General features: G+C 42.8%; 1 protein-coding gene across 1 annotated transcript; it reads right to left on the reverse strand.

Moving 5' to 3' along the window:
• Positions 1 to 538: 538 nt before the first annotated feature.
• Positions 539 to 21,933, reverse strand: TUBB6 (tubulin beta 6 class V). Its single transcript, XM_077270170.1, has 4 exons — positions 21,778 to 21,933; positions 11,939 to 12,047; positions 2,918 to 3,028; positions 539 to 1,918 (listed from the first exon to the last, which is right to left on the reverse strand). Exons 1-4 carry the CDS (start codon positions 21,832 to 21,834, stop codon positions 855 to 857), a joined length of 1,341 nt encoding a protein of 446 aa, XP_077126285.1. The 5' UTR covers positions 21,835 to 21,933; the 3' UTR covers positions 539 to 854.
• Between the last annotated feature and the right edge of the window lie 490 nt (positions 21,934 to 22,423).

Consider the following 22,423-nt stretch of genomic DNA (forward strand, 5'->3'; position numbering starts at 1 on the left):
GAGAAGTTACAATATTTCTGGACTTTATAGGGCTTGTTTCCATTATGTTTCACCCCTTTCTCTCTCTTTTCAGTTGTCTGAGCTAGCTCTTATGGTGTCTCACATGCACAGCAGAGAGACAGAGGGATACCTGCTCCTTTAGCAGTAGCACTCGACAAAAGCAGCAACAGCATGGAGGACATTATATACTAGTACTAAGCAATGTAGCTGTTACTCCAGCTCTGGGATAAGCTAACACTAAAAAGCTGCAGTAGCATGTTTCTATGTCTGTTCTTTCACTGTGAAAAGACTGTCGATCAAGATGGAGTGAGTGAATGATGAGATCAGGGGAAGAAGTAGTGGCACATGTGATTATGAAAACATAATTTTTTTTAAGTTTCTCTGCATATGACATGTTGCAATGTTTCGTATATTTATTTGTAATATTGATTCTTGCCAGGTTTGTAAATCAAAGCTGCATATTTAATGTGTAGACATTGAAAGCACAAAATGTAAACTGTTTCCATGGTTGACCGCAGGCATTTAAGCTTCTTAATGTGGATTTAAATCAGAATTCACACCTGAATTGCTGGGATTATTTTTTTTTTTATTATTAAACCAGATTACTTTTGCAAAGTACAATACTTTGTATTAAAATGCTTAAGCTGAGGAAACCTATGCAGACTTTTTTTTTTTTTTTTTTTTTTTTTTAGACCATTAAAGCACAGTACCAAACCTTATCCTGACATTGGCCTGATTGTACGACCTTGTCCATTCAAATAAGTGGCTCTCCACACTCGCCTTCACAGCACATGGAAACTAGACATATATTTACTGCTGGATTCAATAAAATAAAAAAAATGATTTTTTTTGTTTTATTCATGGATTTCTTCCTCATCTTCTTCAAACGCTTCCTCTCCATCATTGGCGGTAGCTTCCTGATACTGTTGATACTCTGATACTAGGTCATTCATGTTGCTCTCAGCCTCTGTGAATTCCATCTCATCCATACCTTCCCCAGTGAACCAATGTAGGAAAGCCTTCCTTCTAAACATGGCAGAAAACTGTTCAGAGATTCTCTTAAATAATTCTTGAATTGCTGTGCTGTTCCCGATGAATGTGGAAGCCATTTTCAGGCCTCTAGGTGCAATGTCACACACGGCCACCTTGACATTGTTGGGAATCCATTCTACAAAGTAACTGCTGTTTTTGTTTTGGACTGCAAGCATCTGCTCATCCACTTCCTTCATGGACATTGGCCCTCTGAAGACTGTAGCCACAGTTAAGTATCTACCATGCCGTGGATCACAAGCTGCCATCATGTTCTTGGCATCAAACATCTGCTGGGTAAGTTCCGGTACAGTGAGTGCTCGATATTGTTGGCTTCCTCTAGCAGTTAGTGGCGCAAATCCAGGCATGAAGAAATGAAGACGTGGGAATGGCACCATGTTCACAGCTAGCTTTCGAAGATCTGCATTGAGCTGACCTGGGAATCGTAATGAAGTGGTTACTCCACTCATTGTGGCAGACACTAGATGATTCAGATCACCATATGTGGGTGTAGTTAGCTTCAGCGTACGGAAGCAAATGTCATACAAGGCTTCATTGTCAATACAATATGTTTCATCTGTGTTTTCAACCAGTTGATGGACAGACAAGGTGGCATTATATGGCTCCACAACTGTGTCTGAAACTTTGGGTGAGGGCATGACACTGAATGTATTCATTATTCTGTCTGGATATTCTTCCCTTATCTTGCTGATGAGTAGTGTGCCCATGCCAGAGCCCGTTCCTCCTCCAAGAGAATGCGTAAGCTGAAATCCTTGCAGACAGTCACAATGTTCACATTCCTTTCTGACAATATCCAGGACCGAATCCACCAGCTCTGCACCTTCTGTATAATGTCCTTTGGCCCAGTTATTCCCTGCTCCAGTTTGTCCTGTAACCAAAGCATAGTATTTCAGAAAAGAACTCCTGATGACGTGGAGAATAGAAAAGTAAATTTTACTTTGATAACTCTAATGACATAAAGCACAAAAAGCCACATAATACATAATCATACATCAAACAAGTCCACTAGTGTTTTTTTTTTCTCCAAATTTTTGTTAATGTTATGAAAGGTGGTTAATGGATGAATCATAAGAAGTTGAGTATTGCACATTTTAAAATTAAATAGAAACTGTACTTTCTACAAACTTTGCAGAAATCAATAGAATGTATATCATTCTCCATTTATGAGCAATTTTTCCTGCCTCCTTAACTCGCCATCCACTTTAAAAAAAAAAAATCAAACCGCTCTGTATTGGACTGCCAGTACTGTGAGGTATCAGATTTCATCTCCTACTGTAAGGGGAGGGAAGGGCGGGGGAGTGAGAAGGAGTGCACACCGAGGCCTGACGAAGCCTCTGGGTGAAACGTGCGTTGGGGCTGGTGGACCCACGACGCATGTACAAGAACCCCCCTTTTCACTGATATACCATCTTGTGTGTAAGTACTTACCTTATGCATTTTTTCACAAAGCTATTTAGTACTAGTCATGACACTTGTTAGTTGACTTGAATTATTACATATATGCGGTTCTTTGTCCTATTTGGAATCTGTCGTGTTACTTTACATCTCTCACTTTGTACATGTTACCGGTGCCACTAGGAACATTCTGCTTTGGTATATGTACGTCTTTTGTATTTAAATCTTTAAGTATATTTAATAAACTGTTATTTTTTTATGAGAGCTTTGTGTGCACTTGTTTTCAGATGTAGGTTGGTTAGTTTGAGTGTGTATCTTTAATATTTTCCCCCTGTTTGCTCAGTCTTTTGTGTTGGTATTCAGGATACACATAATGGCCAGATATAATGTTGTTCCTCATGTATACAAACAAGACGGTTTATTCTAAAAAAGTTACTTGAAAGTATAGCTACCTTTTTAAATAAATACTTACCAAAAACAAAATTATCGGGTCTAAAAAGTTGTCCAAATGGGCCAGACCTAACGCTATCCATGGTACCTGGTTCCAGGTCAACTAGAACTGCTCTGGGCACGTATTTCTGAGCTGTTGAGACAATAGGAGAACACAATTAGGTTGCAATTCTTAATATCACTTTGGCATTTCCTTTATTACTATCAATTAGATCCTCAGGCTCTGTTCACATTAGCATCATATCGTGGCTTTGAATATTATTGCAGTTCTGAAACACCAGTCTTAATGCTACAGAAATAATGAGCAGAGATAAGTGGCAGGAGGCAGGAATGGCAATTAATGCTGCAGGCTTTTCTTTTACCATCAATGCCACCATTTGTAATGCATTAAATGGACAATAAATATGCCGAGTTTCTGCAATAAAATCAGCTAGAAAATTCTGTAACATCATGATCGATAAGAATTTTTTGTGGCGTCTGATGTGTTCAGCTCACAGATTGTCTATAATGGATAAAATCATATCTATTTAGTTTGCAGCAAGAATAGATCTGTAATTATCAGCTCCAGACTATAAACGAGAACGTTCCCATCCACGGAAAGCAAACCGAGATCTTGGAAATGGCAAAGAATGACAAGATCATGTATTTTTTGCACACCTTTTCTATAATTCATGCTTCATTTAAAGACAACCAGAAAACGTCTTTACATTGGCATCAGTTCAAAACCCTATTAGACATAACACGTGTCTGCCTACTTCAGCATGTGACCTCCATGTACTTACCGTACATATAACGTATATGATGTCCATGTACTTGTCATGATTAAGGGAGCGTATCTCCAGAAACGCGTTGAGATTCACTCCCTTATGGTTTGTGCTGAGGTTTGTGAATAAAGAAACCTTTTTTTTTCAGGGATTCGGTGAAGCTGGACATTTTCTTCACTTACATATAATACCTATTGTTTCAGTGAGACAGGAAAACAGCGGACTCCTGCTGTCTTTATATTAAACTTTTCTCAAATGTTTCCTTTTATCTTATGTTGGATTGTATCCATTGGTGTAGAAAATATGGGACAAGTCCTTAGTTGAGTTCACTTCTGTCTAAGGTTCTGTTTACACGGGCCGACCAAGGGCACTAAATGACCGCCGACCTAAGACCCTAAATGCCTGCCAACCTAGGACACTAAATGACCCCTGACCTAGGGCACTAAATGACTGCGGACCTAAGGCATTAAATGACCACCAGCGTAGAGCACTAAATGACTCCTATCAGCTGCCTATTTCCTGATCGGCAGATGTTTAATGGCCTCTTTACCTAGGCCAACCAGCTTCATAAGCATAGTGAACAACTTGTAATAGATCTTTCACTGCCCATAGGCTGCCATTGCTCTCAGCAGCATAAGTACTGTTTACACAGGCCGATGTGCTGCCGAGAACAATGATCTTTTGTGCAGGACAAAAGATCATTTAACCTGAAAGATGAGCATTTTGCTCATTTGTCAAGTGATCAACAAATGTGTTTTGACTATAAGATTATCATGAATGCACGTCCTTGGGTTCACAATAATCTGGCAGTGTAAATACACCTTAAAGTGGTTGTCCAGGTCTGAATTATTTTGTTTATTATGAGCCAAAAAAGAACCTGTTCGATCCAGAGTCGGCTCAGAGTGGTCACTGATTACTCTTGTGAGCAATTCAACTGCTCAGCATCAATAGAGCAGCTCTTCTTCTTTCGGGCTGCTCTATGGACAGGGCGTGACTACCGATGTCATGCTATCAATAGCCTGCAGTTAGCCAACAGGGAGGCGGCTGTCAATCAGCATAACATCGGCAGTCATGCCCTGTCAACAGAGCAGAGTGGAAGAAAAGCCACTGCAGTGTCAACATGACGTCAGCGTAAGATGCAGAACTGGCGCCGGTGACCGCTCTGTGCTGCCAGAGATCTCTGCTTGGCAGAACAGGCAGGTAGTTAGCAACTACCTGCCTGTTATTTCTTAGGCCACAAAGTAAAAAATTAATATAACCCTGGATAACCCCTTTAAGAGTGCATTTACACTAAGTGATTACTCTGGCTGTTGATTCATCATTCTAGATTAACAGGCTGCCGATCACTTATTGGGTGAAATTAGTTTTAAGCTCCATAAAAATCATTATCATCAGTACATCATCCTGTGTAAACAGAACTTGAGCTGCCGAGAACACTAATGGTCTGTACCCAAAGAATTATTAATGATTGTTCTGTGCCCATCGGAAGTGCGGTCTGCCTTTCTAAACAGACTATAAAACACAATATAAACGCAAATATATAGCCAATCAATGGCCATCTAATGGAAATGTGCTTTAAATGAATGGTTTTGTTACACCAAAGTTGCGTTTACACTGGCCAATTATCATGATCGAGCTAGGAACACTGGTTTCCCGATAATCATTCATTGTAGTCCGGTTGCCAATTGCTCAACTAAAAAGCACAATGCTCGTTCTATGGAAGAAATGATTTTTAGGATTGCTTAAAAAACCTTGTTCTCAGCAGCACATTGTTGTGTGCTGCCGAGAACAATGACAGCCTGTGCAGAATGATCTGCTGCTGATCGTCCTGTGTACTCTGGAAGTGGGGTTGACCTGTCTAAACGATCATCGGCTGGTGGTTGTTTAACTACCATGATCATGTAGTGTAAGCGCACCTTAACTGTTATTTTATGCCCAAGAAACGGGAACCTCTATATATTGTCTCATGAGCGCATACTTACTACTTCCAGATGTCTATTCCAAATAAAATATGGTTTTTTTTATTTTTTTACAAGCGGTTTCATCTGATATCTCATTACAAAGCTGCAAGGCTTTATGAATTGTCAGTTCATTGTGATGACATACAGTGTGTGCTATATAGCACACCGCCTGCCTCCGGGATAGTAAAAACACGTCCATTTTTAGGCTTGAAGCTGACATTTTACGCATACCAGCATTCCCCGTCCACCACATGTAAACAGATCTGTTTTACTCGCAGGGCAGTAACATAGACAAAACTGTATATCTTAGGCTGGCACCATTTACATGTATGAAATATTGCACAGATAAAAGTACTGTCTACCGTGAATATACCGCAAATGTTTTACTATGAGTGTGATCAGAGAAATGCGGTGAAATTGCATTTATATATTACCGGTGTCTGGTAAATGCAAGACTGCTCTGATCTTACCACTTGTGTGGTATCTACAACCTAATGTAAGCATAAGGCGTAAAGCCGTCCAGAAGCATTAATCCTCAGCACTGTCAATGTGTATTCCGATATCTCATCATTATCACGATACATTGTCTTCCCATGTAAAGCATTCTCTAAAGCTATATTTTTAATATGCCTCTTTTCTCAATAATAAAACTAATACTGCAAACTAAGAACCATTGAAGACAATATCTGTGGGGCTCATGGACAAAGTTAATTAGTACTCAGTAGTACCCTAAGAAGTTTAGGTGAATATAGAGTTAAATGGAGATCTTTTTGTCGCCACTAGGGGGAGCTCTCTGTATACACATTTATTATTGCATGTACAGAGGACCTGTCATCAGGTCAAAAGTGGAATGACTTTATTCTTGTTTTAACCCCTCTTCACCAAAGTATTTAATTATTTATTTATTTTAATCTGCCATACAATTCCATAGATCTGAACCTTTATATTCACTGCTAATTTTTACTGGGTGTTACCAAGTGAGTGTGGCTCACAGGGTAATAATGCAGAGCAGCCTAAAGACAGGTCCCCAGAGAATCTCGTGAGCCACGCCCCGTTAGAAAAGACCATAAAAATTAGCCCTAAATAAAGACTGTCAGTACGTGTTGTAAGAATACCCGATGCGGAGAGACCAAGTGACGTCACTTGCGGAGGCGTCACTGGTCTCTGCACGCCGGCTATTCTGACTCTGTTGACGGCTCGTTACTACTGATCTGAGCTGGCGACAGAGCGCACTGTCATTGTGCACATCGCACAGTGACAGAGCAGGGAGTAGCCGTGACCCTGATACGAGCATCACTGCCTCTGCTCCCTGATGACACTTTGAGTATCTGAGCATGAATTCTCTAACAAGGTGTCATCAAATAGGAAGTTGTAAAAAAAAAAGAATAGCAGTTAGATAGTGTAGTAAGGGAATTTTTAATTAAAGTATATTTGATAATAGATTAGATTATGGCATTAAATAATTAGGCATTTAGGATGACAATTCAATTGTATTTCGGAGCAACCCTTTAAATAATAGATGTATTGGCATCCTCTAGTCTGGACCATCCATGGTAAACCCCTTCACCATCCTAAACTATATAAAACTAAATTATGCATTATTATTATTATCATTATTATTAACCCATAGCCATCCTGGAGTTTTGGTATCAATATCAACCCTTTATGAAAAGGTATTAAGACACTCTAGACCACCAGGGATATAATAGGAATACACTAACCATTAAAACACTGTATGAAAAAATTGTGATGTATGCATGATAAGATGGTAAAGTGGAAATAATTGTTATATCTTCAAATCCACTTTAAGAGCCTTATAACTGCCTTTGACTGTAAGTGCTGCAGTTATCCAAGCATTTGTCATTTACATTTCGGCGATGATACTCATTATGTCTGTGCTACTAAGCAGAGTGCCAATCTTAATATTCTTTTTTCTCGAAAACTTATTAAAAAAATCATGGTGTCACGATCCATTTTTGGATGCGTGGCAGCTCCGGTTCCACTATGCTTTAAATGTAGCTTTTTTCCTTTCAGGCCAGCAGGGGTTAATGTCAGTTTCCCTTGCTGGCTGTGTACTGCAATTGCAAAGTTGCTAGGTCAGCTGATGCGGGTGGTGACCACTCCCACCATCCCTTAGGTAGTCACCCGATGCATCAGCTGACTGTCGGTGATAGAGCAATCTATTTTGACCAAGCCTGGGGTAAAGAGCTCTCTGGCTGCAGTGGTGAATCTGCTGGTTTCATGGAGTTGGTCTAGGTGCCTTTCTTCTGTTGTATGGTGCTTTGCAGTAGAGAACGTTGTTAAGCTAAGTCTGGTGTTTTTATTTACCTCGTCTGTCTCGTGTTTGTCACTGTCCCCTGTGTTGTACCATCTGCAGTTGTGAGGCTAGTGTCCTTGCCAGCCAGTGCACTAGCCAGGGCAGTGCGAGGTGACAGTGAGGGATGAGGTTCCTGAAGGCGGTGGGGGGAAGGACCCGCTTAGAGCGTTAGGGGAGTGCAGGGACAGGCTCAGGTTGGAGTTCAGGAGGTGTCCATCCCTCATTCCCTATTGGTAGGGCCGTTCTCTCCCCTTTATCATCCTGTTGTGTATGTGTTGTGCCGTCCGCTGACCAACCCCCTGCTGAGTCAGTACATATCGTGACACATAAACAGCCAAAACTATTTATGGACAAATTGGAAATCTAATAAATAATATGGGTCCGCAGGTCAGAATATTACTGACCACACTAGCAGAATTCTCTGTGATCTGTAAAACGAGAATAATCACATAATCTGCACTGTAATAAAAATAATTCAGATAATACACAAAAATTAATGATGTTTCCCAAACCAGAGTTTGATAGAACTGGTAATGTGAACGGGTGGTGTCCCAACTCTTCTTACAATCAGTACAAGATTAAGAATTATACACAGTAGGCAACGACCTCTAGGTCCCGCATCTTTGGGCAACGACCCATGGGTCCCTCATCTTTGGGCAACGACCTCTGGGTCCCGCATCTATGGGCAACGACCTCTGGGTCCCGCATCTTTTGGCAACGACCTCTGGGTCCCGCATCTTTGGGCAACGACCTATGGGTCTGTCATCTTTTGGCAATGACCCATGGGTCCTGTATATTTGGCAACGACCTATGGTCTCACGTCTTTTGGCCACCACTCGTCAAAAATAATATTGATTTGTTATTGAAGGCAATTTTCAATCAGCGTGCTGACCCAACTTGCTGACATTGGTTGTCAGCGGGAGCAACAGAGCTTTGATGTGAACATAACAAGAAGAGGCAGTGAAATGACGGTTCAGCTGTTGTTGAGTAAGATCTTATTCATGAGTAGTTTAGGAGAGTCATTAACTGTGGGATGGCCCAGAGTGGGAATGGATGAGTAGTAATTGGCCGGAAGTTTTCAACGACTGTAGATCATAGTCTTCAAATAGAGGCTGGACAGACATCTATTTGAGATGGTTTAGTGAATCCTCCATTGAGCAGGGGATGGGACACGATGATCATCTCTAATATTCTATAATTCTATGATAATAGAACATTCATGAGCAGAAGCTTCGGGAACACAGAGTTCGACGTTAATTACCTTTTCTGGGTTATAATGAAGTTTAATTATCTTAGTTTTTAATCTTTTCAATATAATTTAAGGTGTCTTAAAATTGTTAGTAAATTTATAAACATTAGGAAATAATTTTCCAGAGTGGCCCCAAGATTTTGTTTGCCTAGGGACCTCCACTGGGTTTAATCTGGCACTGCTTTCAATGGCATTTTTTGGGGGAGAAAAGGTTGGACTTTTGAATTTCACCATACCATTTCCTTGTGTCCTCAGGGAAGATAAGCCATGGCAAGAGGTATCTGCCCAGGACTTACACCTCTCTTCCTTTAGCATGTGCACCCTTCAGGGATCGGCTGATAGATAAGCTGGCCTTATAGCTTACATAGCTATGTGTTACACAAGTACCTCTAGCACCATTACAACACCGGCAAGGCTTCATTGCATTGTTAGCAGGAATGTCACTTCTGGTTCTTTATTCCATTATTTTGGACTAAACTGGAACTGTATTACAATAATTTTGGTCATTTTGCCAACATGTATGATGGCACTGAGGTGTGTAATGCACAGGTCAGAACTGTGTAACTGGTGTATTCAGAGCCGAGTGCTTCACATAGAGCAGAGGAGAGAGGGGAATGTGCCAAGACAGCAGAGCTCAGTGCTGGGCCAGTGGGACGGCAGCCAACCTAAATATTGCTGAGTGGAACTCTATTCACTTGGAGACAAGTACAAGAGTCGGAGCATTTTTTGAAAATTCATCCTATAAAGGAATTATTGCAGCTCGCAGCCTGAATGAACGTTATTCCATGTGTAAACAGCTTTCATAGCCGCATTATGCTCGGCAGGAATGATGGATGCTGCGAGAAGCTCTGCATATCCGAGGACACTGTACAGACTGTGTATATGGAGAATCGGCAATATACGTAATGTTATCGCGCTGTGAGCACACAGCAGCTCTGGGACTTTATCAGAAGAGTAGACCCCTGTTCTTGTAAGGCTGATGGGGGGTACGGCATGTGTAAGTCAAGTCCGGGCTTTCACCTCTCAGGCTACGACATACAACTATTTTATTACATCAGTAGCTGTCTGTGCACATAGTATGACCTCTACAATCGCCCAAACTTCAAGTGGAAATAGCTCACTTGCCTCCTCCTGTCATATTTTCATTGATCAAAAAACCAAGATATGAAAGTTGTTTGGTGGCATCTACGTGCTTCAATAGTGATTCAATATCTACCTATGACCATAAAAGATAGGAGCCGTGGAGCCACTATTCGGTGAGAATACCATGGGTGACTCACAGTCCCAGTGGCTGCCACAGACAGAAGAGGACCCCTGTGCCAGTATAGTATACGGGCCCTATGCAGTCTCACCATAATGCACAATTCCACCTGCTCTTGAGGTAGATGTGGCTCAGCTCTTGGAAATCCCACCCAAACATCTCACCTTCCAAGACCAATGCAAGTGTGATATGGTGGCTAAATTGGAATATTGCGATTATCGGCAATCATGACATCAATTCTCTAGAGCCATGACTCCTATTGTCATCTACATTATTTAAGGGGCTCTCTTTTGTTCAGAAGTCTGATCATTTTTTACTATGTGATGTAACTAACACTTGATCTGATATTCAGTCATTTTCGTGCAAACACTATATGGGTATCATACGTTAGTGTATGGCAGAATTATATTATTTAACATTGATGTTTCTGAACTTTCATTCCAAGAAATTACAATTGGATTTTTTTGGAGGTTTGGAAGCACCAGGAAGTGAGTGTTATTTCCAAATTGCTGGATAACAGTGAAGGCTGGAAATGATTTGCAGTTTTTGTTGTCTAGAAATACCTTCACATGGTCAGTCCATCAGTGGTTGAATTGATATGCAAATGAGGCTGTAGAGCTATACGCCTCTGTCACTCCAGATCTGTTCCCAGGCAGTGCCACCTCCTCCTGCATGACTGACAGCCTTTATTCTTTGTGACTTCAGGCAAAGAAGCCTTCAGTCAAGCAGGAGGAGGCGGCGCTGAGCATCCCACAAGCACATTTGCTCAGATGACCGTGTGTGTAAGGATTAGAATTGAGGCATAATCTACTCTCAGACATCCTAGCCGCAGACTGGCTATCAGGCACAATCCAAGGAAGAGAGGTGGCTTCAGCATCCAGTAATGATCGTCTTGCTATGGAAACAAGAGCAACATTTAACCCCCTATAGATCTGGGCCTTCATCTTCCTGTTTATGGATTGGTGATGACGTAATGAAGCTGGGCGATCACTACTGGATACTTTCACCACCTTAATTCTTTTGGGTTTTGTATTAGAAAGGGGTCATCCCACATTTGGCGTTCGTCCATCCTTACGGTGCTGAAACTTCATGCGGTCTCATCATCACTACGATTTGTCCCTCAGGACAGTCAGGCTGTCCTATACATATTGATTGTAAAAATTTAAAAAAAAATTGGATTCTGTCCATAGTGTAATACATGGCAAATGTTTGGTTGGGTTTATAGAAAATTGTGTTAGCTAAGGAGAGATCTGAGTAGTTATTCTTCTGCATGGACCTTCCACTCACTAAAAATCTGTTCCATTGGTTGGGAAATATATCTGATCACGTGTCACATCCTGTGGGGATCTACATGGCCGGTACGGTGTGTGTTCTCTTACTATCCAGTGTGGTGTTTAGTGGTAAATGGCCACTTCAGGGGGATATAGAAGGTCATAGGGGATGTAAGGGTCCAGCTCACATCCGGACTATGCCTGTCGGTGACACACTCACAGGATGATTCATTGTAGTACACGTTAATCCTCTCAAGCTGCAGGGCTGAATCACCGACGTAGCCTCCTGCTGGATCGATGCCATGCTCGTCACTGATCACCTCCCAAAACTTGGGAAGAAGAACAAAAAGAAGAGAGAAACAAAGAATCCATGTTAGAGTAAGAGCAAACAATAAGTACACCAAACATTACAATGATCTCATCAGTTGTTTAAATATTATCATAAACAAATACCAAGATGACAATACATAAGAGATAAATCGAAGCAGCTCATGCAGTGTTTAGTCTGAGCCACCAAAAGCCACGGTCAGTATTTGGTCAGTATTTTACATCGGTATCTGTAAGCCAAAAATTAGGAGAGGAACAATCAGAGGGAAAGTATAACAGAAAGGTGTGCACAAATACTGATGTAAAACGCTGACCAAATACTGAACGTGTGAACGTGGACCGAGACAGGAATCAAACAACATTTCCTACATCCCAGCTGTTCCCAATGACAGTGACACCCCAATTTATCCAGAAATAAATGCAACTTAACTACTACCCATGATCACTACACTTAAAGGGAATCAAATCGACAATAGTTTAGATTTGTTTTTTATGCTTATTAATGTAACTTTTTCTAATTTTCCATAGAATTATCTACAAAAATATCCTGAATTCTTTCACTGTTCACAAAATGTAAGATTAGATTTATTCTCCTGTTCTGTACAGATCAGCAGCGATCTTATTGGCACCATAGGATTACAATGAAAGATGTTCCAATGCTACAAATAAACAGGCTAATACAAAGAAAGTCACAAAAGTTTACAGGATACAAACTAAAGAGATCTGAGATAATGTTATAATTGGGGAGGAAGGCATTTTTCCGCCCACAGCAAATTTCCTGGCCAGTAACCATATTCTAGAACCAACAGGGTGAATAGGGAGTCTTTAGTGGGAAAATGATACAATTTTGTAGTGTAGACAGTCTCCAGTAAAATAATAAAAAATCAGATAAAGAGACAAAAAGTGGCAAAAATGATGATAATAAAAAATTTACTTTATTGAATCTTCATTTAAAATATGCAGAAAATAGGATAGCGGCAAATTCATTGACACATTCCAATCGCTCAGTGGTCTTAATTATACAACGCAGAGTGGTCGAAACGCGTCAATGAGCTCGCTGACAACCTGTACATTCAGGGAACATTCAATAAAGTAAGTTTTTAATTTAGCAATATTTTTGCCACTTTTTATCTGCTTTTTGAATATTTTAGCAGCCCAGCAAGAAATGTGATTGGCATCTGACAACTACAGATATCGCACAGCGCCATTTCCAGAAAAATACTCATACAGTCACATGAGTCTATTGGCCTAGTATTATCAGGACGTCACTGCCATTCATGATGACCAGTGGGAAGCTGTAATAGTGCAGGATCTCCGCCATTGCTCACCTGCTGGATAATCCATGAGTAACTAACCTAATCTCCAGAGTTATGTGTAAAGGATATAGGATATTACCAACAAGTGCAGTAATGTAACTCAGGACATAGTGATGGCTACTCACTGTAGTTTCACTTGTCATCGTTGGCAACATGAAAGTTCTAAACATTATTTTTTTTACATAACTTGCATTAGGTCGAAAGATCGGGAGTGGAAATAACATTGGTGCAACCAATGCATCCGCACAGGGGCCTAAAGGTGTGAGGGGGCCACATCTACCACCAAAGCTGCAAGCAGCCTGTGTCACAGACACATAACCAGGTGCATCATGGTTGAAAAGGGCCTATATACTGTGATTGCACAGTGGACCCCTTATATGTGTGTCCACCCCTGCAGAAGACAGTATATAATATGTAATATGACACTATATGTTATATAATATCACACTATGTAATATGGTATATAATATCACACTATATAATATGGTATATAATATCACACTATATAATATCATATATAATATCACACTATATATTTTTCACACTATATAATATGGTATATAATATCACACTATGTAATATGGTATATAATATCAAACTATGTAATATGGTATATAATATCACACTATATAATATGGTATATAATATCACACTATATAATCTACTATATAATTGTCTAAGGGTCACTTCCGTCCTTCTGTCTGTCGGCAACTTCCGTCACGGATAATCATTCGCTGATTGGTCTCGCCAGCTGCCTGTCATGGCTGCCGCGACCAATCAGCGACAGCCACAGTCCTATTAGTCCCTCCCTACTCCCCTGCAGTCAGTGCCCGGCGCCCGCTCCATACTCCCCGCAGTCACCGCTCACACGCTCACACAGGGTTAATGCCAGCGGTAACGGATCGCGTTATGCCGCGGGTAACTCACTCCGTTACCGCCTATGCAGCGTCAATAGTAAAAGGATCTAATGTTAAAAAAAATTTAAAAAAATAAAAAATCATTATATACTCACCTTCCGCCGCCTTTCCTGCTCCTCGCGACCCTCCGGTAACCTCTCCGTGCAAGCGGCAGGTTACGGTAGCAAGGATCGTATGGGAGAAGGACCTGCCATGACGTCACGGTCATGTGACCGCGACGTCATCACAGGCCCTGCGCGCCTGCGCGAGAAGGACCTGCCATGACGTCACGGTCATGTGACCGCGACGTCATCACACCCTGGGACCGGATGGTGAGTATGTTAGAACTACAAGGGGCCCTCGGATCAGAAAATGATTATGTTTATTTGTTATTTTTTAACCTGTGACATACGTGGCTGGGCAATATACTACGTAGCTGGGCAATATACTACGTGGCTCTGTGCTGTATACTACGTCACTGTGCAATATACTACGTCACTGGGCAATATACTACGTGGCTGGGCAATATACTACGTGATTGGGCAATATACTACGTGGCTGTGCAATATACTACGTGGCTCTGTGCTGTATACTACGTCACTGGGCAATATACTACGTCACTGGGCAATATACTACGTGGCTGGGCAATATACTACGTCGCTGTGCAATACACTACGTGGCTCTGTGCTGTATACTACGTCACTGTGCAATATACTACGTCACTGGGCAATATACTACGTGGCTGGGCAATATACTATGTCGCTGTGCAATATACTACGTCGCTCTGTGCTGTATACTACGTCACTGGGCAATATACTACGTCACTGGGCAATATACTACGTGGCTGGTCAATATACTATGTCGCTGTGCAATATACTACGTGGCTCTGTGCTGTATACTATGTCACTGGGCAATATACTACGTCACTGGGCAATATACTACGTGGCTGGGCAATATACTACGTCGCTGTGCAATATACTACGTGGCTCTGTGCTGTATACTACGTCACTGGGCAATAAACTACGTCACTGGGCAATATACTACGTGGCTGGGCAATATACTACGTCGCTGTGCAATATACTACGTGGCTCTGTGCTGTATACTACGTCACTGGACAATATACTACGTGACTGGGCAATACACTACGTGGCTCTGTGCTGTATACTACGTCACTGTGCAATATACTACGTCACTGGGCAATATACTACGTGGCTGGGCAATATACTACGTCGCTGTGCAATACACTACGTGGCTCTGTGCTGTATACTACGTCACTGTGCAATATACTACGTCACTGGGCAATATACTACGTGGCTGGGCAATATACTACGTGGCTGGGCAATATACTACGTCGCTGTGCAATATACTACGTCGCTCTGTGCTGTATACTACGTCACTGGGCAATATACTACGTCACTGGGCAATATACTACCTGGCTCTGTGCTGTATACTATGTCACTCTGGGCAATATACTACGTCACTGGGCAATATACTACGTGGCTGGGCAATATACTACGTCGCTGTGCAATATACTACGTGGCTCTGTGCTGTATACTACGTCACTGGGCAATAAACTACGTCACTGGGCAATATACTACGTGGCTGGGCAATATACTACGTCGCTGTGCAATATACTACGTGGCTCTGTGCTGTATACTACGTCACTGGACAATATACTACGTGACTGGGCAATATACTACGTGGCTGGGCAATATACTACGTGACTGGGCAATATACTACGTGACTGGGCAATATACTACGTGGCTGGGCAATATACTACGTCGCTGTGCAATATACTACGTGGCTCTGTGCTGTATACTACGTCACTGTGCAATATACTACGTCACTGGGCAATATACTACGTGGCTGGGCAATATACTACGTGGCTGGGCAATATACTACGTCGCTGTGCAATATACTACGTCGCTCTGTGCTGTATACTACGTCACTGGGCAATATACTACGTCACTGGGCAATATACTACGTGGCTGGTCAATATACTACGTCGCTGTGCAATATACTACCTGGCTCTGTGCTGTATACTATGTCACTGGGCAATATACTACGTCACTGGGCAATATACTACGTGGCTGGGCAATATACTACGTCGCTGTGCAATATACTACGTGGCTCTGTGCTGTATACTACGTCACTGGGCAATATACTACGTCACTGGGCAATATACTATGTGGCTGGGCAATATACTACGTCGCTGTGCAATATACTACGTGGCTCTGTGCTGTATACTACGTCACTGGACAATATACTACGTGACTGGGCAATATACTACGTGGCTGGGCAATACACTACGTGACTGGGCAATATACTACGTGACTGGGCAATATACTACGTGGCTGGGCAATATACTACGTCGCTGTGCAATATACTACGTGGCTCTGTGCTGTATACTACGTCGCTGTGCAATATACTACGTGGCTCTGTGCTGTATACTACGTCACTGGACAATATACTACGTGACTGGGCAATATACTACGTGGCTGGGCAATATACTACGTGACTGGGCAATATACTACGTGACTGGGCAATATACTACGTGGCTGGGCAATATATTACGTCGCTGTGCAATATACTACGTGGCTCTGTGCTGTATACTACGTCGCTGTGCAATATACTACGTGGCTCTGTGCTGCATACTACGTCACTGGGCAATGTACTACGTGACTGGGCAATATACTACGTGGCTGGGCAATATACTACGTGACTGGGCAATATACTACGTGACTGGGCAATATACTACGTGGCTGGGCAATATACTACGTCGCTGTGCAATACACTACGTGGCTCTGTGCTGTATACTACGTCACTGTGCAATATACTACGTCACTGGGCAATATACTACGTGGCTGGGCAATATACTACGTCGTTGTGCAATACACTACGTGGCTCTGTGCTGTATACTACGTCACTGTGCAATATACTACGTCACTGGGCAATATACTACGTGGCTGGGCAATATACTACGTCGCTGTGCAATATACTACGTCGCTCTGTGCTGTATACTACGTCACTGGGCAATATACTACGTCACTGGGCAATATACTACGTGGCTGGTCAATATACTACGTCGCTGTGCAATATACTACCTGGCTCTGTGCTGTATACTATGTCACTGGGCAATATACTACGTCACTGGGCAATATACTACGTGGCTGGGCAATATACTACGTCGCTGTGCAATATACTACGTGGCTCTGTGCTGTATACTACGTCACTGGGCAATAAACTACGTCACTGGGCAATATACTACGTGGCTGGGCAATATACTACGTCGCTGTGCAATATACTACGTGGCTCTGTGCTGTATACTACGTCACTGGACAATATACTACGTGACTGGGCAATATACTACGTGGCTGGGCAATATACTACGTGACTGGGCAATATACTACGTGACTGGGCAATATACTACGTGGCTGGGCAATATACTACGTCGCTGTGCAATATACTACGTGGCTCTGTGCTGTATACTACGTCACTGTGCAATATACTACGTCACTGGGCAATATACTACGTGGCTGGGCAATATACTACGTGGCTGGGCAATATACTACGTCGCTGTGCAATATACTACGTCGCTCTGTGCTGTATACTACGTCACTGGGCAATATACTACGTCACTGGGCAATATACTACGTGGCTGGTCAATATACTACGTCGCTGTGCAATATACTACCTGGCTCTGTGCTGTATACTATGTCACTGGGCAATATACTACGTCACTGGGCAATATACTACGTGGCTGGGCAATATACTACGTCGCTGTGCAATATACTACGTGGCTCTGTGCTTTATACTACGTCACTGGGCAATATACTACGTCACTGGGCAATATACTATGTGGCTGGGCAATATACTACGTCGCTGTGCAATATACTACGTGGCTCTGTGCTGTATACTACGTCACTGGACAATATACTACGTGACTGGGCAATATACTACGTGGCTGGGCAATACACTACGTGACTGGGCAATATACTACGTGACTGGGCAATATACTACGTGGCTGGGCAATATACTACGTCGCTGTGCAATATACTACGTGGCTCTGTGCTGTATACTACGTCGCTGTGCAATATACTACGTGGCTCTGTGCTGTATACTACGTCACTGGACAATATACTACGTGACTGGGCAATATACTACGTGGCTGGGCAATATACTACGTGACTGGGCAATATACTACGTGACTGGGCAATATACTACGTGGCTGGGCAATATACTACGTCGCTGTGCAATATACTACGTGGCTCTGTGCTGTATACTACGTCGCTGTGCAATATACTACGTGGCTCTGTGCTGCATACTACGTCACTGGGCAATGTACTACGTGACTGGGCAATATACTACGTGGCTGGGCAATATACTACGTGACTGGGCAATATACTACGTGACTGGGCAATATACTACGTGGCTGGGCAATATACTACGTCGCTGTGCAATATACTACGTGACTGGGCAATATACTACGTGGCTGGGCAATATACTACGTGGCTGGGCAATATACTACGTGGCTGGGCAATATACTACGTCGCTGGCCAATATACTATGTGGCTGGGCAATACACTACGTGGGCTGTGCAATATACTACGTGGCTGGCCAATATACTACGTGGACATGCATATTCTAGAATACCCGATGCGTTAGAATCGGGCCACCATCTAGTGTTATATAATATCACACTATATAATATCACACTTTATAAAATGACTCTGAAGATTATTAATCTAATTAATAATAGAATGTAACCGTATGGAGCCCTGTTACCCTCTGGTACTTTAGGACTCCTCTTACTCATTATATGAATGTGATATCTAGCACCACAACAAATGTGATGGCTGTGACATGGCAGATAGTGTGATGTGGGTGCACAGCAGCTGGCAGCATTCCTGGCATAATAGAGGCACCCATGACACTCCCTGCTGCGGAGAGGGGAGATTGTGGGGGCTTTTCAGAATTCCAAGAGGATGAGAGAGCCATTTGCCTGAAACAAGCCCCCTTGCCTGACGCCGCTGTGAGCTTCACCCACAGCTGGAGCCTGGAGGTCTTCACTGGTAACCTGTGCTGCTTGTATCTATAGGGGTTTTTTGTCAGTGTCTCCCCCTGCAGCCTTCCTCACATGACCCCTAACTTCTGCTTCTCCTTATCTGGAATTTAGAATATCACAGATGGGAATTGCCCTGAAGTATTTCTGTAGTCTCCGCACTATTCTAAATCTGAGAAACTTCTAGAAAAGAGAAGTAACACGAGGTAAAGCCACAAATGTCTGCACTTTAACACAAAAACACTGCAAACTGAGAGCCGTGTAATGGGAGACAAGGACCCTTCTCCCCTGTTCTGCCCCTCTCTCAGCTATGCCCAGGGGAGGGGAGAAATTGCCAGTAGATGGTCGCCTACTTTACAAGGGTCTACCCTTAATTGAAACATCTCCTATTTAAAGGGTAAGTGTCTCATCGCTGAGGGACCCACAACTGGGACTGCGACCGGTCATGAAAAGAAAGTGTCCCGTTTGGATGGAGGGTGGTGAAGCATAGATACCCCTCACCATTCATTGTCTATGGGACTGGCGGAGATAGCTGAGCACTTCATGTGCTATTTTTTGCCATAAATATTTGATTCTGGGGGCTAATTCCCTCACTGCTCCTTATAATGGTGTCTACTCCCCCCAGTCTGTAGAGAAAAAGCAACGACTGCACGTGTAGACATTCTCCATTATTCTCCATGGGCTGTTCCCCCCCAGATACCCCTGTATTGCAACTAGGAACCTCGGCTCCGGGGACCAAAAGGGGCTTATAGTGGAGAAACACAACAAAAAGACATGGAGAAAAGAAATCACTTCTTTATATTTTTTACCAAAGTTTCCAAAAGCAGAGCAGCAACTACAGCTGGTCAGACAGAGGCAAAGGTCGGACCCCGAAACGCTACATGTTATGTTACAGACTGACATACACATACTACTTCTATTCCTACTCCCATCATCCACAGTGCTTTATCTCATACAGTCTGACATACTACTTCTATTCCTACTCCCATCATCCACAGTGCTTTATCTCATACAGTCTGACATACTACTTCTATTCCTACTCCCATCATCCACAGTGATGTATCTCATACAGTCTGACATACTACTTCTATTCCTACTCCCACCATCCAGTGATGTATCTCATACAGTCTGACATACTACTTCTATTCCCACTCCCATCATCCAGTGATGTATCTCATACAGTCTGACATACTACTTCTATTCCTACTCCCATCATTCACAGTGATGTATCTCATACAGTCTGACATACTACTTCTATTCCCACTCCCATCATCCACAGTGATGTATCTCATACAGTCTGACATACTACTTCTATTCCCACTCCCATCATCCAGTGATGTATCTCATACAGTCTGACATACTACTTCTATTCCTACTCCCATCATCCACAGTGATGTATCTGATACAGTCTGACATACTACTTCTGTTCCTACTCCCATCATCCAGTGATGTATCTCATACAGTCTGACATACTACTTCTATTCCTACTCCCATCATCCAGTGATGTATCTCATACAGTCTGACATACTACTTCTATTCCTACTCCCACCATCCAGTGATGTATCTCATACAGTCTGACATACTACTTCTGTTCCTACTCCCATCATCCAGTGATGTATCTCATACAGTCTGACATACTACTTCTATTCCTACTCCCATCATCCAGTGATGTATCTCATACAGTCTGACATACTACTTCTGTTCCTACTCCCATCATTCACAGTGATGTATCTCATACAGTCTGACATACTACTTCTATTCCCACTCCCATCATCCAGTGATGTATCTCATACAGTCTGACATACTACTTCTATTCCTACTCCCATCATCCACAGTGATGTATCTGATACAGTCTGACATACTACTTCTGTTCCTACTCCCATCATCCAGTGATGTATCTCATACAGTCTGACATACTACTTCTATTCCTACTCCCATCATCCAGTGATGTATCTCATACAGTCTGACATACTACTTCTATTCCTACTCCCACCATCCAGTGATGTATCTCATACAGTCTGACATACTACTTCTGTTCCTACTCCCACCATCCAGTGATGTATCTCATACAGTCTGACATACTACTTCTATTCCTACTCCCATCATCCAGTGACTCATCCCATACAGTAACACATAGGCATCCGCTGATTCACACACTGTCTGTTCCCTGTTAGGACGAAGCTCATTTCCATCATTCTGCATCAGGAAAGGGAAACACTTTTTAGGCAATGAAATGGAGTTTGTGCTGTCAGACACACCCAGACCAGTGCAAAAGTTCTCTGTGCCTCATAGAAGGCGCTGACCGTGCGCCCATTCATCACTGCAGACAATGGAGAGCCACTTGGACGATATTAATTGAACGATCTAATCGGAAGAGGAGACTATTGTGACAGTGTAGGGACTTGTCCCATGGATTCTTTCACACTGTTAGATGACAGCTAGGGTCAGTAGTAATTACCTTGGTCCCGATCTGGTTGCCGCACTGGCCGGCCTGGATGTGGACGATCTCCCTCATGGTCGGTGTCGCTCCGTTACTCTGCTGTGCTGTGGATGACTGAGCCTCTGTGCCTGCAGCCTGCACACTCACACTGCCTGGAGACTGCCTACATGGGCTGGGGCTGACAGGCAGTGGCCCTGGAGTCACAACAATGGGTGGGGATTTGGGCAGTCTTTTCCATAGAGGGAAGTCAACTGATCCAACTTTTGTCAGCTTTTCACAGCAGATACTGAGTTATTACATAGCAGCAGCCAGTACATGGAGTTATTACATAGCAGCAGCCAGGACATGGGGTTATTACATAGCAGCAGCCAGGACATGGAGTTATTACATAGCAGCAGCCAGGACATGGGGTTATTACGTACCAGCAGCCAGAGCATGGAGTTATTACATAGCAGCAGCCAGGACATGGGGTTATTACGTAGCAGCAGCCAGGACATGGGGTTATTACATAGCAGCAGCCAGGACGTGGGGTTATTACATAGCAGCAGCCAGGACATGGGGTTATTACATAGCAGCAGCCAGGACGTGGAGTTATTACATAGCAGCAGCCAGGACATGGGGTTATTACATAGCAGCAGCCAGGACGTGGAGTTATTACATAGCA

This window comes from Ranitomeya variabilis, chromosome 6, assembly GCF_051348905.1.
Source record: "Ranitomeya variabilis isolate aRanVar5 chromosome 6, aRanVar5.hap1, whole genome shotgun sequence".
Taxonomy (NCBI): Eukaryota; Metazoa; Chordata; class Amphibia; order Anura; family Dendrobatidae; genus Ranitomeya; species Ranitomeya variabilis.